The sequence below is a fragment of the Bidens hawaiensis genome, unplaced genomic scaffold, assembly GCF_021521415.1.
Source record: "Bidens hawaiensis isolate Kalapana, Puna unplaced genomic scaffold, B.hawaiensis_p1.1 tig00002772_1, whole genome shotgun sequence".
Taxonomy (NCBI): Eukaryota; Viridiplantae; Streptophyta; class Magnoliopsida; order Asterales; family Asteraceae; genus Bidens; species Bidens hawaiensis.
Window position 1 is genome coordinate 2,590,020 of NW_027491150.1, and position 10,955 is coordinate 2,600,974.

General features: G+C 30.2%; 2 protein-coding genes across 3 annotated transcripts; one reads left to right on the forward strand and one right to left on the reverse strand.

The window, feature by feature from the left end:
* The first annotated feature begins 4,455 nt into the window (after window positions 1-4,455).
* LOC143621110 (F-box protein At1g61340-like) lies at window positions 4,456-6,083 on the forward strand. Of its 2 annotated transcripts, XM_077092629.1 has the most exons (4): window positions 4,456-4,569; window positions 4,656-4,848; window positions 4,929-5,003; window positions 5,378-6,081. In XM_077092629.1, exons 2-4 carry the CDS (start codon window positions 4,663-4,665, stop codon window positions 5,570-5,572), a joined length of 456 nt encoding a protein of 151 aa, XP_076948744.1. In that variant the 5' UTR covers window positions 4,456-4,569; window positions 4,656-4,662; the 3' UTR covers window positions 5,573-6,081. The 2 variants fall into 2 exon arrangements, with proteins under 2 accessions (XP_076948744.1, XP_076948745.1); XM_077092630.1 differs by lacking the exon at window positions 4,456-4,569 and having other exon boundaries at window positions 4,641-4,848; window positions 5,378-6,083.
* Window positions 6,084-6,855: 772 nt separating this feature from the next.
* Window positions 6,856-8,719, reverse strand: LOC143621111 (putative F-box protein At1g67623). The gene is made up of 3 exons (XM_077092631.1): window positions 8,430-8,719; window positions 7,826-7,991; window positions 6,856-7,576 (listed from the first exon to the last, which is right to left on the reverse strand). The coding sequence occupies exons 1-3, from the start codon at window positions 8,624-8,626 to the stop codon at window positions 7,160-7,162; spliced, it is 780 nt and encodes a 259-aa protein (XP_076948746.1). The 5' UTR covers window positions 8,627-8,719; the 3' UTR covers window positions 6,856-7,159.
* Window positions 8,720-10,955: the final 2,236 nt, after the last annotated feature.

A 10,955-nucleotide genomic window follows, 5' to 3' on the forward strand; every position in this document is an offset into this window, starting at 1 on the left:
AGCTTCAATTAATTTTATAATCAAATATCTTTAATATATGTTTAGTATTCTTTCTTTATAATAAGAACCACAAATAATAAAAGTGTATTCTTAATTTGTGTATTCTTATCTTGAGTTCTTGACTAATCAAACCAATACCGTATGAACAACATTGCAACCCCAAAAACCAAAGATTTTTTTTAGTGGTAAAAATTATAATTTTTAAAAGATGTTAGTTTTAGATTTTGGTTTATTCAATTAATATAAGAGAGAAAAACAAGTTTCAAGAAAGTACTCATTTTAGCAAATAGTTTTAAAACTACACCAAATTGGTAAATATTTTTCCTAACTACACCATCTTGGTAAAAAACTCATGTATCACTGGGCCAGCTACCTAAGTGGCTCAGATAATATATTTTTGATTGTAAATAATCAAGAACCCCTCCTTTTTTAGCGAGGCTATAATTAAAAGCAAATCGAAAACTTACCCTCACCAAGGAGGTAGGAGAAAGTCGTGAAAGAATAAGATAGATAGTTACATAATCAAGACTAAAATTACGCCACATCCCAATTCATCCATAAAAAATAATTCTCTTTTGAGCTTTCTACATTCCTTATCATTTATACTTAACTATAATCTCAAACATATAAAGATGATTATAATAGTTTGTTTGAAGGTTGAGAGCTCCCTTGTGATTCGAAGCATTTCTCTTATCAAGGTGAAGACAGAAAGAATATGGTTGTTCAACCAAATACATATCCACAGCAAACGAACCTAGCCAGCAAGCTCGAGATTGCTATGTAAATCGTCGATTCCCGCAAGGAACATTAATAATCTAAAAAAACACTTTCCTTAAGACAAAAGCCGGAGATCGGTTTATTAAATACAATGATGTTTTAAAAAACAAGTGCTTTTTTTAAAAAAAAATTAATACAATGATGTTTAAAAAAATTCAAGTAAATGAAAATAATTAATAAAATTAGGTAATTTTATGACATTTAAGTTTTAAATTGCATTATAACAGTTGAACTTCATATATTTATTTAATGTGTCCTTATTGTTATTCATGTTAGAAGCTAAATTTTAATAGATCCGAAAAAGTGAAAGTATTTTTGGACACATGCTTTTAATTTTCTTCGTAACAAATAAACATGAGACCGCGCCATTGTACCTACCTATGTTTTCATAACCAAACACCGGTTGCCTTACAAAGAAAGAAAAACTTATACATATTTTAGATTGGGTTTTGCAATTTAAAAACGGGTAGCGACACAACTTGTTATTCGCTTGCCTCATGTTTTGATGTAATTACTACCTTGCTTATTTATTATGTGAAATATACATATATAAAATGAAACGTTAAATTAACCTTCTAATATGAATAACATTTTTAAAAATCCATTTATATAAATAAGATTAAATTAAATAAGTATTTATGGAAAAAGATAATCATTCCGAGCATGAGGCCTTATGTGAGAAAGAAAATGTGATTTGTTCTCAACATTTGAGTTTATTTAACCCTTGAATTTCGTCTTTTATGTTCATGTTTATCTTATGTACGTTTGAATTACTGAATTCTAAACCTTGTTTTATTGAGTCATCTCTCACATTCAAAATTCTATTAGGTGTTACGTGCTCAACAATTTCGATATCGAATTTCGATTAGTTGTTGAACAACTTCTTTACAGGTGAGAAATCAAAAACATATAGTGCAATAAAACTTGTAACCCATGGAGTCTGATTTCCATATAGTTGATTTGACCTGCAACTAGAGCTATGACGTTTTTCAAAGCTTTAAATTTGAAGGTATCCTTTGTACTTGTTAGAAATAATCACTTAATTTTATTTATTATTACTGTTATTACATTTTTTGGAAAAAACAAAAACATAGCCCAAAGGGTGGGGTATGTTAAAGGTAAAAAAATTATGTAAAAGAAAACATGAATCGTTAGTTCTCGCAATACTTTAGTGTTCTTAGATAAGGACAAGGATCCAAAAATCTGATTTGCACAAGAGTTTTTTATTAATATTAATTTCTCTTTAATTTATTTATAAAATCCATTTAGTTACAAATTAGCAAGTGCGGAGACTGATGCAATCATTTTTCATAGGATTGATGGTTCCATTGATTGAAAATTTAATTGATTACATGAGTGACTATAAGGGGGTGTTCGGGATTGTTTATTAGTATATCTCCTTATGACTTATATCTTATGAGTTATAAGGTGTTTGAGAAAGTTAAAGGATGTGAGTGGATAAGTCATAAGTTATGACTTTTTATCTTATAACTTATGACTTATATAAGTTGTAAGAAGGCTAAATAAGAATCTCAAACACCCCCTAAATACCATTGCTACGTTCACATGGTGTATCGCGGGTGTACGGATGTGAGAAAACCACAGGCATTGTGTTTGGTTCCTGACTTTGATTATACGCATCGCGCAAGTCACTTTATATCATAATAATTATGTTGGGTATAAACGAGCCGAGCCTGAGCATTAGCTCGTGAGTATTTTCAAGCTCGAGTTCAACTCTTTTATTACTTATTAATTGTTTACTCATACTTTTTTTTTTAATTTTTTTTGTCTTTTTTTATTACTTAGTAATAAACTGCAAAGTTTATTAAGACAACTCGTATACAGAAACTGCTTTTTGCATCATGCTCAATAGTCGTTTTAACATGGAGTTAATGGAAATTCTATTGGTTAATTCGGGATTCAATCGAATTGATGTCAATGAAAAACAGTTAATATGGATCTTCCCACAGACACGAACGGAAGGTTGGACCATGAAGAGCTTTACAAAAGAATAAGTCGAGCTATAATACGGGGGCACTTGAATAAACCAGAAGTTGCGTAATTATTTTTTTTATTTAGAAACAAAAAGAAACAATGTTATAGGTATTGTGGTCACTAATTATTTTTTAAATGTTCCACTTCTCATTAAGAAATTAAAAACTTTTTAAATCTCGTTGTTTAAAAGATAGAAGTTTCAAGTTGGGGTATGATGGGTTTTCTTTATGAGAGTGGTTTTCGGTATTTGAAGGGTGAAGATGATCAGGTGGATTAGTGTCTAGTGATCCAAAATAATTGTTAAAAAGCCTAATTACTAGGGATGATGTCGGCACTCGGCACTATACCAAAAAGGAGTGAAACCATACCATATCGGTTCTTTTGGTTCAGTTATCAATAGTCAATACCATTTAAAATACCGAAAAAGAACGGTACCAATACCGAAATCTAGTCTTGTAGACGGTTCAGTTTTTAGATTCTTTAAAACCGATTGCGGTTTTACCGTTTAAGTTTGAAATCTTTGTGCCGAATAAAAAGATCTTGCAATAAATAATGAATTTGGACATAAATTATTTTTGTTATATTTTTTTTGAACTTAATTATTTTTGTTATATAATAACTTATTATTGATAATTACTATGAATCTATAATATATATAAACGAAGATCCAAAAAACCTAGGTGTCGCGATGTGGTCGCTCCCCCCTTTTTTGGAGTCACCAGATTTGCTTGATTTTTAAATGGAGACTTCTAATGCATTTGACCCGAATTCATGGGTATGGATCTTACCAAACCCAGATATTCCTTAAACGGGTTATAACATCTCATTAAATAAAAAATTATTCTCACCAAATTAATGATGTAAAATCCTATAAAATAGGATATACTAAAAATTAATATCTTATTTATTTTAAAATAGATATATATTATTTAAATTAAAAAACCAATTTTATAGTAAAAAAATAAACGGGTCTTGGGTCTCATCAAACCATAGGTATATTATTAACTTTCATAAATATTATTTATAATTAAAAAAAACCAATTTTATAGTAAAAAATAAACGGGTCTTGGGTCTCATCAAAAGCATATAGATTTTAAACCGGGTTGTAACATTTCATGTGAAACAATTTATCATCAAACCATAAGTATAGTATTAACTTTGATACAATAAAAAAATATAAATTCAAAAAATAAATAAATATTAAAACAAACAATATAAAACAAACCCCGTAATACGAGGGATAAAAACTAGTACATATATAAAAACTAATATCTAGAAATTCAGTTCAATTCGTTTATCTATTTTATTACATGGAAAACCAAGATCAAACCGTAAATTTGGTTGTTACGAAAACATGAAACCAAACTGTCAGATTTTGTTTTGCTTCGTTTTTCTAGTTTCGAGTCGGGTTTTTAGCTTTCATGCAAACCTCTAATAAAACATGAAAATCGAGTGCGGATAACGATTATATTCAATCGGTTTTGGTTTGATTCATATGATACGATACCAGTATTCCACATAATTCTTGAACCAGAGCCCCAAAATATCGGAAACTTCGAGTCTTTTCCACCACCAAGTATAACCGATATAGAGGAAGTTAAATGTTAAATTCAAGTGGGCCCACCACAAAACCAAAAATATTTTAAAATATTCCATCTCTATCTATCTATATAAACCAACTTTAATTTAGCTTCCATTTACAAGATCTACTCTTTATTTCCTTCTAAGAACAACCGTTACTTCAATTAACTATTTACCACCACCACAAAATTAGGCCTAATTTCCACTTCAAAAAAGGTATTTATTTACTAAGTATTCCTCTTTTGTTATATTTGATATGGGTCTTGGTTCTTTAGTTTGATTGTTTATGATGGTAACATCAGGACCAATATGGCTTTAGGACTAGTTAAACGTACAAGTTCATTTGGAAGAAAGAGGATATTGATGTTGAATCATATGGAGATTGACTCAGTTGATGATGTTACTAATACTCCCACAAAGAAGCAGTTTTTGGATAGTGAATATGGTTTTTGTTGTCAAAAGTCTTTGCTTGAAGCTCTTCCTGAAGAACTTTTGGTAAGTTTTAAGTTGTTTAATCAATTTGTGTAGTTTGTGTATGATGTTTTGCTGATTTTGGGTTTTGATTTTTTGAATAGATTAAGATTGTTTGTGGAGTGGAACATGATGATTTGAAGAGGTTGTTTCATGTGTCTAAGCAGATACGAGAAGCTGTAAGTTGTTAAATTGTACTTTGGGACATCGTAGTGGAAGTGAAAATGTCTGGTCACATCACTGTCATGTAGACATTGGGCGGGTGGGGTTTTTATGCATACTGGTTCTTAGCCTGTGTAAATGATTATATAATGTTTTCAATAATTAAATAAATAATAAAATATATAACCGAATAACTGAAGATGTGATTGGCCTTTTGATCAAACGCGTCATCAAATGTCAAGAGCTAAAAAGCCCTCAAAACACCTCCACACGTAGTGGTGTATGGGTGTTTTGAAGAGAAAACGAGGGTTGGAAACGCCCCATTATTTAATTTTTGAAAAACGCCTTGTTACCAGAAACATGAAAATTAATTTTGATGTACAAAATGCAGGTTGTGATTGCAAAGAAGTGGCATTTTGAATATAGCACACCGAAAAAGATCCCGGCTTTTAGATGTTCGTTAAACTCGGAAGACTTCCCATCAAGCGATTTTGATGACATCGAAGCCCCAAATGCTCCTAAACGAGTACGATTTCATCGTCCACGTACTAGCATTTGTGTGTCCTTATTTGCTTTGTCTCCTTGAGACAAAAACCGGATATTAGGTTTGGGTATAATTTTGATTTTGCATATGGAGTGTTTATAGATATAGGTGTGTTGATTTGGGTTGTACATTAATCTTCAATTTTTTTCATTGAAGAGGTGTGGTTTGCTTTAGGGGTTTGTACAATTAGTGTAAAAAAGGTTAGGGGTATACAAGACCTTTTAGTTTTGTGGTGCTAAAGAAGTGTAGTGTACAAGTTTTTATGCACAACGTGCAAGTGTGTTTCATATGTTTTTGGAGGGAAACCAAATGAATGAGGCATGAAAAGAGGACAAGAATCCAAGATAGTGGGTGTTGATTGAACATAAAATTTGGTGTGGTCAAAAGGAGAAAAAGATGCATTTTTTATCTTTAAAATTTGATTACTTGTGTATTATAAAAAGCTTAGTGGTCAAAAGAAAAACACTCATTTTTTGTATTGAATTTTAATTATTTATGTATTGTTAAAATCGTTAGAATTTGGTAATCTTAAACTAAGAATAAATAATACATGATATCATACTTATTTGGTAATTAATCATAGTTTAAATTGTAATATTTTGGATATTTATATCTTATGAGAACTTGAACGGTAAGAGTGGTTAAGCTGAGAAGTTGAGTTGTAAGAACGTGTATGACACGTCAAATTGAGTTTAGGTTAAGATGGACAACTTTAGAATAGATCAAAATAGGTTGGCCATAGTAGATTCATCAACTAGGTTTGTTATTCTCGGTTTGGCCTTAATTATGTCCCTATACAAAGTGCATAAAATAAAATAAAAAATAAGAAAGTTGTCCAGAAATAAATAAAACAAGCTATCCAAATAAAATTGTCTACAAATACATAAAGTGATAAACAAGATCCCGATAATCAATGGGGCAGTGGTCAATTTACACAGACAAAACCTTTAAACATGTCTAGAGTAGATAGATATCCAAATAGCTCAATATTGTAAATATGAGATGTTATCCAAATGTTATTACATTTTTTTTTGAAAGGCAAATGTTATTACATAAAACAAACATGAAATGTTGATATGTTCCTAGTTAGAACGTTCAATTAAACATTATTACAAATAATAAGTTAATAAACATAAACAGGTCCGGCCCATTGCAAGAAGTTTTTAGGCTGTAGCCTAGACCCTAGGGCCCCAAACTACTGGGCCGGAAAAAGTATTTTTTACATCCAATACATGTTGATGTTGGTCCGTAAACAAACATGAGGGTGGAATGAATCATTTTGTCACCTAGTGAAAACCATTACCGATACCGAATAGACCGATACCTAATTTCTGAAAAAGTGAGTATCAAATACCTAAGGTACGGGTAATCGTTACAAAAAGTTCATTTTTATATGGTGTTGGTACCGGTACCGAGTTTATGAAAAAATGGTTATCCAATACCAATCGACATGCTATGGTATCGGTACGAACGGTAATCAGTACCCGATGCTAATCCCTGTTTCTACAGAATTATTATAGATAGAAAAAACAAAAATACATACTAAGATAATCAACTTAAATCATTGATAACAAAACAATCTATTACTGCATTATAAGTTCATAGTTTATATTCTTCCTTACAAATTTTTTAGACAATAACCTTCATGGCCTTACAAAAATAAATGAGCTCCCGATACCACAAACACGTATCGCAACATGCAATTTCTTCATCTTTATCTAAACTCCAACCTCTTCTTTTAAAACGGATCACGTGATCTTGTTCTTGACAATTTGTGTCGACCTTCTCTAGAGTGACAGAGTTGTTGATCCACATTCGACTTAAAATCGAATCGATTTTATTTCTACAATCTTGCACATTCCAATTCCTTGATTTTGAGTTATTCATGGAATTCAAAAGATTTAATCCTTGTTGACTCGATTGATCATCCCCACGTGATAGAAGAATCATGCCATACGCATATGTTGCTTCGGAATGTCCCTTCTCGGCCGCCCTTTTTAATAGCTCTAGTCCATCTTTGACATTAACTTGACTGAAATAATCAATCTGTAAAAATAAAAAATCATTATTGTAGTTAGTTATAAACTTATAATGTTGAGTGATAATCAACATGTAAAACTTACTTTCTAGTACTTGTTTGATCAAAATAAAAAACAAGCAATAATGTTTTAAATTGGACAATTAATTAACAGACCGGACTAAATAAAATTTCCTTTAGCATCTTAGATTGAAAACCAAACCAAACCAAACACGATATAACGATTATAGTCTCATGTATGTATTAGTTATTCTTACCATTCCTTGTCTGAACATCGACTCCGGGTTTCCTTTCTCAAAGCAGTGAGTCAAGAAAGAAAGAACTCCTTTACTTGGCGGAAACCAGTGAATTATTGGGAACTTGTCAATGGAGATGCATTGAGAGATGCAGTCGTCTGATGTTGAATCCAGAAATTCCTTACAACTGTATAAAAAAAAAAAAGAAAAGAAAGAGAACTTGATTAAAATATTGTAACAAGCTTAAACTTAAATCTATGGCATACACCGATTTATATGATAATAAGTAACTAAAAACATATTCAGAAAAAAAAAAACAAATATAATAAGTAAAGGTTTATTATCATATTTTGTTTGCATATACGGATGATATTCACTTACAACAATAGCAATATAAAAAGAAATTGTACAGTAATCAGAACAGAATATGCATGCCTATGAATAACATTAAAGGCATATAAATTATATATTATATATTATAATAAAATCATATCGAAAAAACAAATAGTTTCTTACAAAATCAACAATATGCATATAAATTATACCAAATAACCATGTAGTGTTCAAATTAACATGATAAAAACAGAAAAAAAAAAGTATCATGACTCATGAGTATGAAACTAACCTGAGTTTCGCATTAAAAAGATCTGTGAACGAGGACGATGCAACCCGGGCAAGAACATCAACTAATAGTTCCTTCGGAAGCGATTTAACAGTGATGGTTGATTGGTTAATGTGTTTACCGACGCACTTTTCTCCCCGCCTATAAACCCTCAAACTCATATCGTTGGTGGTATTTCTTGATTTCTGTGGAATACCCATTGTTATTCAAGTAGAGAGTTGATTTCAAGAAAATATTCAGAATATAAACTTTTGCATGTACATATAATAATGACCCTTACGTGCTAGCATATATATATATATATACACACACACACAAAGAAGTTTCATGAAAATTAGAATTTATGTTACTTGTTGGGAAAGTTTAACTTTTTAAATTTTAAATCCCTAACAGAAATAGGACGGTAATTCGAAAATTATATCCTTACCATATATTAATTACTTGTATGAGATGATAATAAAGAAACTTTCAGTTTTAATAATGGTAATTAAATTTCAAGTAATATACACTTACCATATATAATTTCTAGATAAGTATTTTATAACAAAAGCAACATATTTATTTATTAATGAAGCTAAGCAGGTTCTATATCAAATAATAATCTTATTACATATGTTATCTAACATGTATTTAACTATTTATTCAAAATTTGTTCAGAAGTAATGTAGTTGTGTACTATTCGGACCAACTTTTTTAACTTAGAAAGATGTTGAGTTCAAACCGTTTCGTTTTAGTATTATTAAAGCTCAAACTAAGCTCGTATGTGATTTTTCATGTTTGTCAGAAGTAATGTAGTTGTGTACGATTCGGACCAACTTTTTTAACTTAGAAAGATGTCGAGTTCAAACCATTTCGTTTTAGTATGATTAAAGCTCAAACTAAGCTCGTATGTGATTTTTCATGTTTGAGTTTAGCTCGCACCTTATTATGAATTTATTATTCAATGATATATATGCGTATTTATTGTTGTATAAATGTTGTTTGGTATACTAACATAAAATAAGTTGTCTTTTAGTTGTGACAAGATTATAATACACCTTTTGATCCATAAATAATATTTTTTTTCAAAACGCCTTTGTATGATAAATTTACTTTTAATAAGAAATTTACAATTTAAGAACACTTTATTTTTCAAGCCACAGTTTTTTCACCACTTATTTAAAGAACCACATATAATGTCTCAAACATAACACATAAAACATAAGTGTGATAATTGTACCTCAAACACTTAAAGGTAAGTCTGTTAGTGGTACCTATCAACCTCAATATTTGCATGATCGACAACTAATGTGTAACTCATTTTTACTTTACATTTATCTAATTTTACATGTTTTATATGAAAAATAAAAGTTATATTAATTATTAATCAATAGCTAGTTAATTTTCGTATGTATACAATTTTTCTAGAAGTTTAGTTCATTTTGGTCTTCCAATATTTAATTATACACTTCAAAAAGTTTAGAATTTTTTATTTTTTTTAAATGATACTTGAAAATTGACTCTCTCTTATCAGCTATAACATATTTCGTTAAAAAAAATATTCAATATAACCATATAATATGTATTAACATTTAACAAAAGTGTGTGGACAAAACACAATAGGATTAGGTCCGTTGTTTAAGTCGGGCTTTAAGTCAAGCTAATTGTATTGGGCTTTAATTTTATATACTGGGCTACATGTCCTAAAGTTTTTAAATATAATAAAGAAAATTACATATAAAATAATGTATACAACTAGTGTGTAACTCAATTTCACTTACAATGCCCAACAATGCTAGGGGTAATGATGTAGGGGCTTTGTTCATTCTTATAATACTCAATTACACATAGCCTGATATATTTAGTATGAAATTAACTAACAAAATATACACTATGTTCAATATTTGACTTTTACTGATTAAGTCAACAAATCAAATGACCAAAATCGTTTAATATTGAATTGGATTACACATTTTTCGGTTCTTTTTAAAACGACACATATTTAGGTAATCGGTTTTAATTTGGTTCAAAATAACTCAATTTGATTAAAACAGGAATCTTGAATTACTATATTGGGTTATTGGTTTTCCTATATCTACAACACAATAAGCATTTTGTCCATTACGAAATCAAGGGAACTAAACCGAGGAACCCGGTAAACCCAAAATTTAAACTAATGAAAAACCATCTTGTTAAAACTTCAAGGGCCGTTCATATGGTGGTGAGTTTGCTTCTTAATTCTTGACTTGAGGGGCTTTGCATAGTGGTGAGTTTGTTTCATGTTCGTAATCTGACATAAGGGTTTTTTGCACAGTGGCGAATTTGTTTATTGATAGTATTTTTGAATGAGTCGAGCATGGAGCGTCAAAGTTAGCATCGACAGTTGGCGTTACGTCTTAGGAAAGCTGCATCAAGTATTGTGGGTAGTTCCAAGCGATAGATTGAAGAAAACCCCAATGAGTATTAATTAAGTAAAAGGATTAAAATAATAAATACTTGTGTGGTCCTTATCAACTGGAAACATAGGTCCAACGTTTGAAGTACTATTTC

Bases quoted from the DNA above. Each gene is read 5' to 3' on its own strand.
- LOC143621110 (XM_077092629.1), top strand. From the start codon at position 4,663: ATGGCTTTAGGACTAGTTAAACGTACAAGTTCATTTGGAAGAAAGAGG. The intron at 4,849-4,928 runs GTAAGTTTTAAG...TTTTTTGAATAG, and splicing joins CTCTTCCTGAAGAACTTTTG to ATTAAGATTGTTTGTGGAGT. The intron at 5,004-5,377 runs GTAAGTTGTTAA...TACAAAATGCAG, and splicing joins CTAAGCAGATACGAGAAGCT to GTTGTGATTGCAAAGAAGTG.
- LOC143621111 (XM_077092631.1), bottom strand. From the start codon at position 8,626: ATGGGTATTCCACAGAAATCAAGAAATACCACCAACGATATGAGTTTG. The intron at 7,992-8,429 runs GTTAGTTTCATA...TTTTTTATACAG, and splicing joins CTTTTTAATGCGAAACTCAG to TTGTAAGGAATTTCTGGATT. The intron at 7,577-7,825 runs GTAAGAATAACT...TTATTTTTACAG, and splicing joins CGATGTTCAGACAAGGAATG to ATTGATTATTTCAGTCAAGT.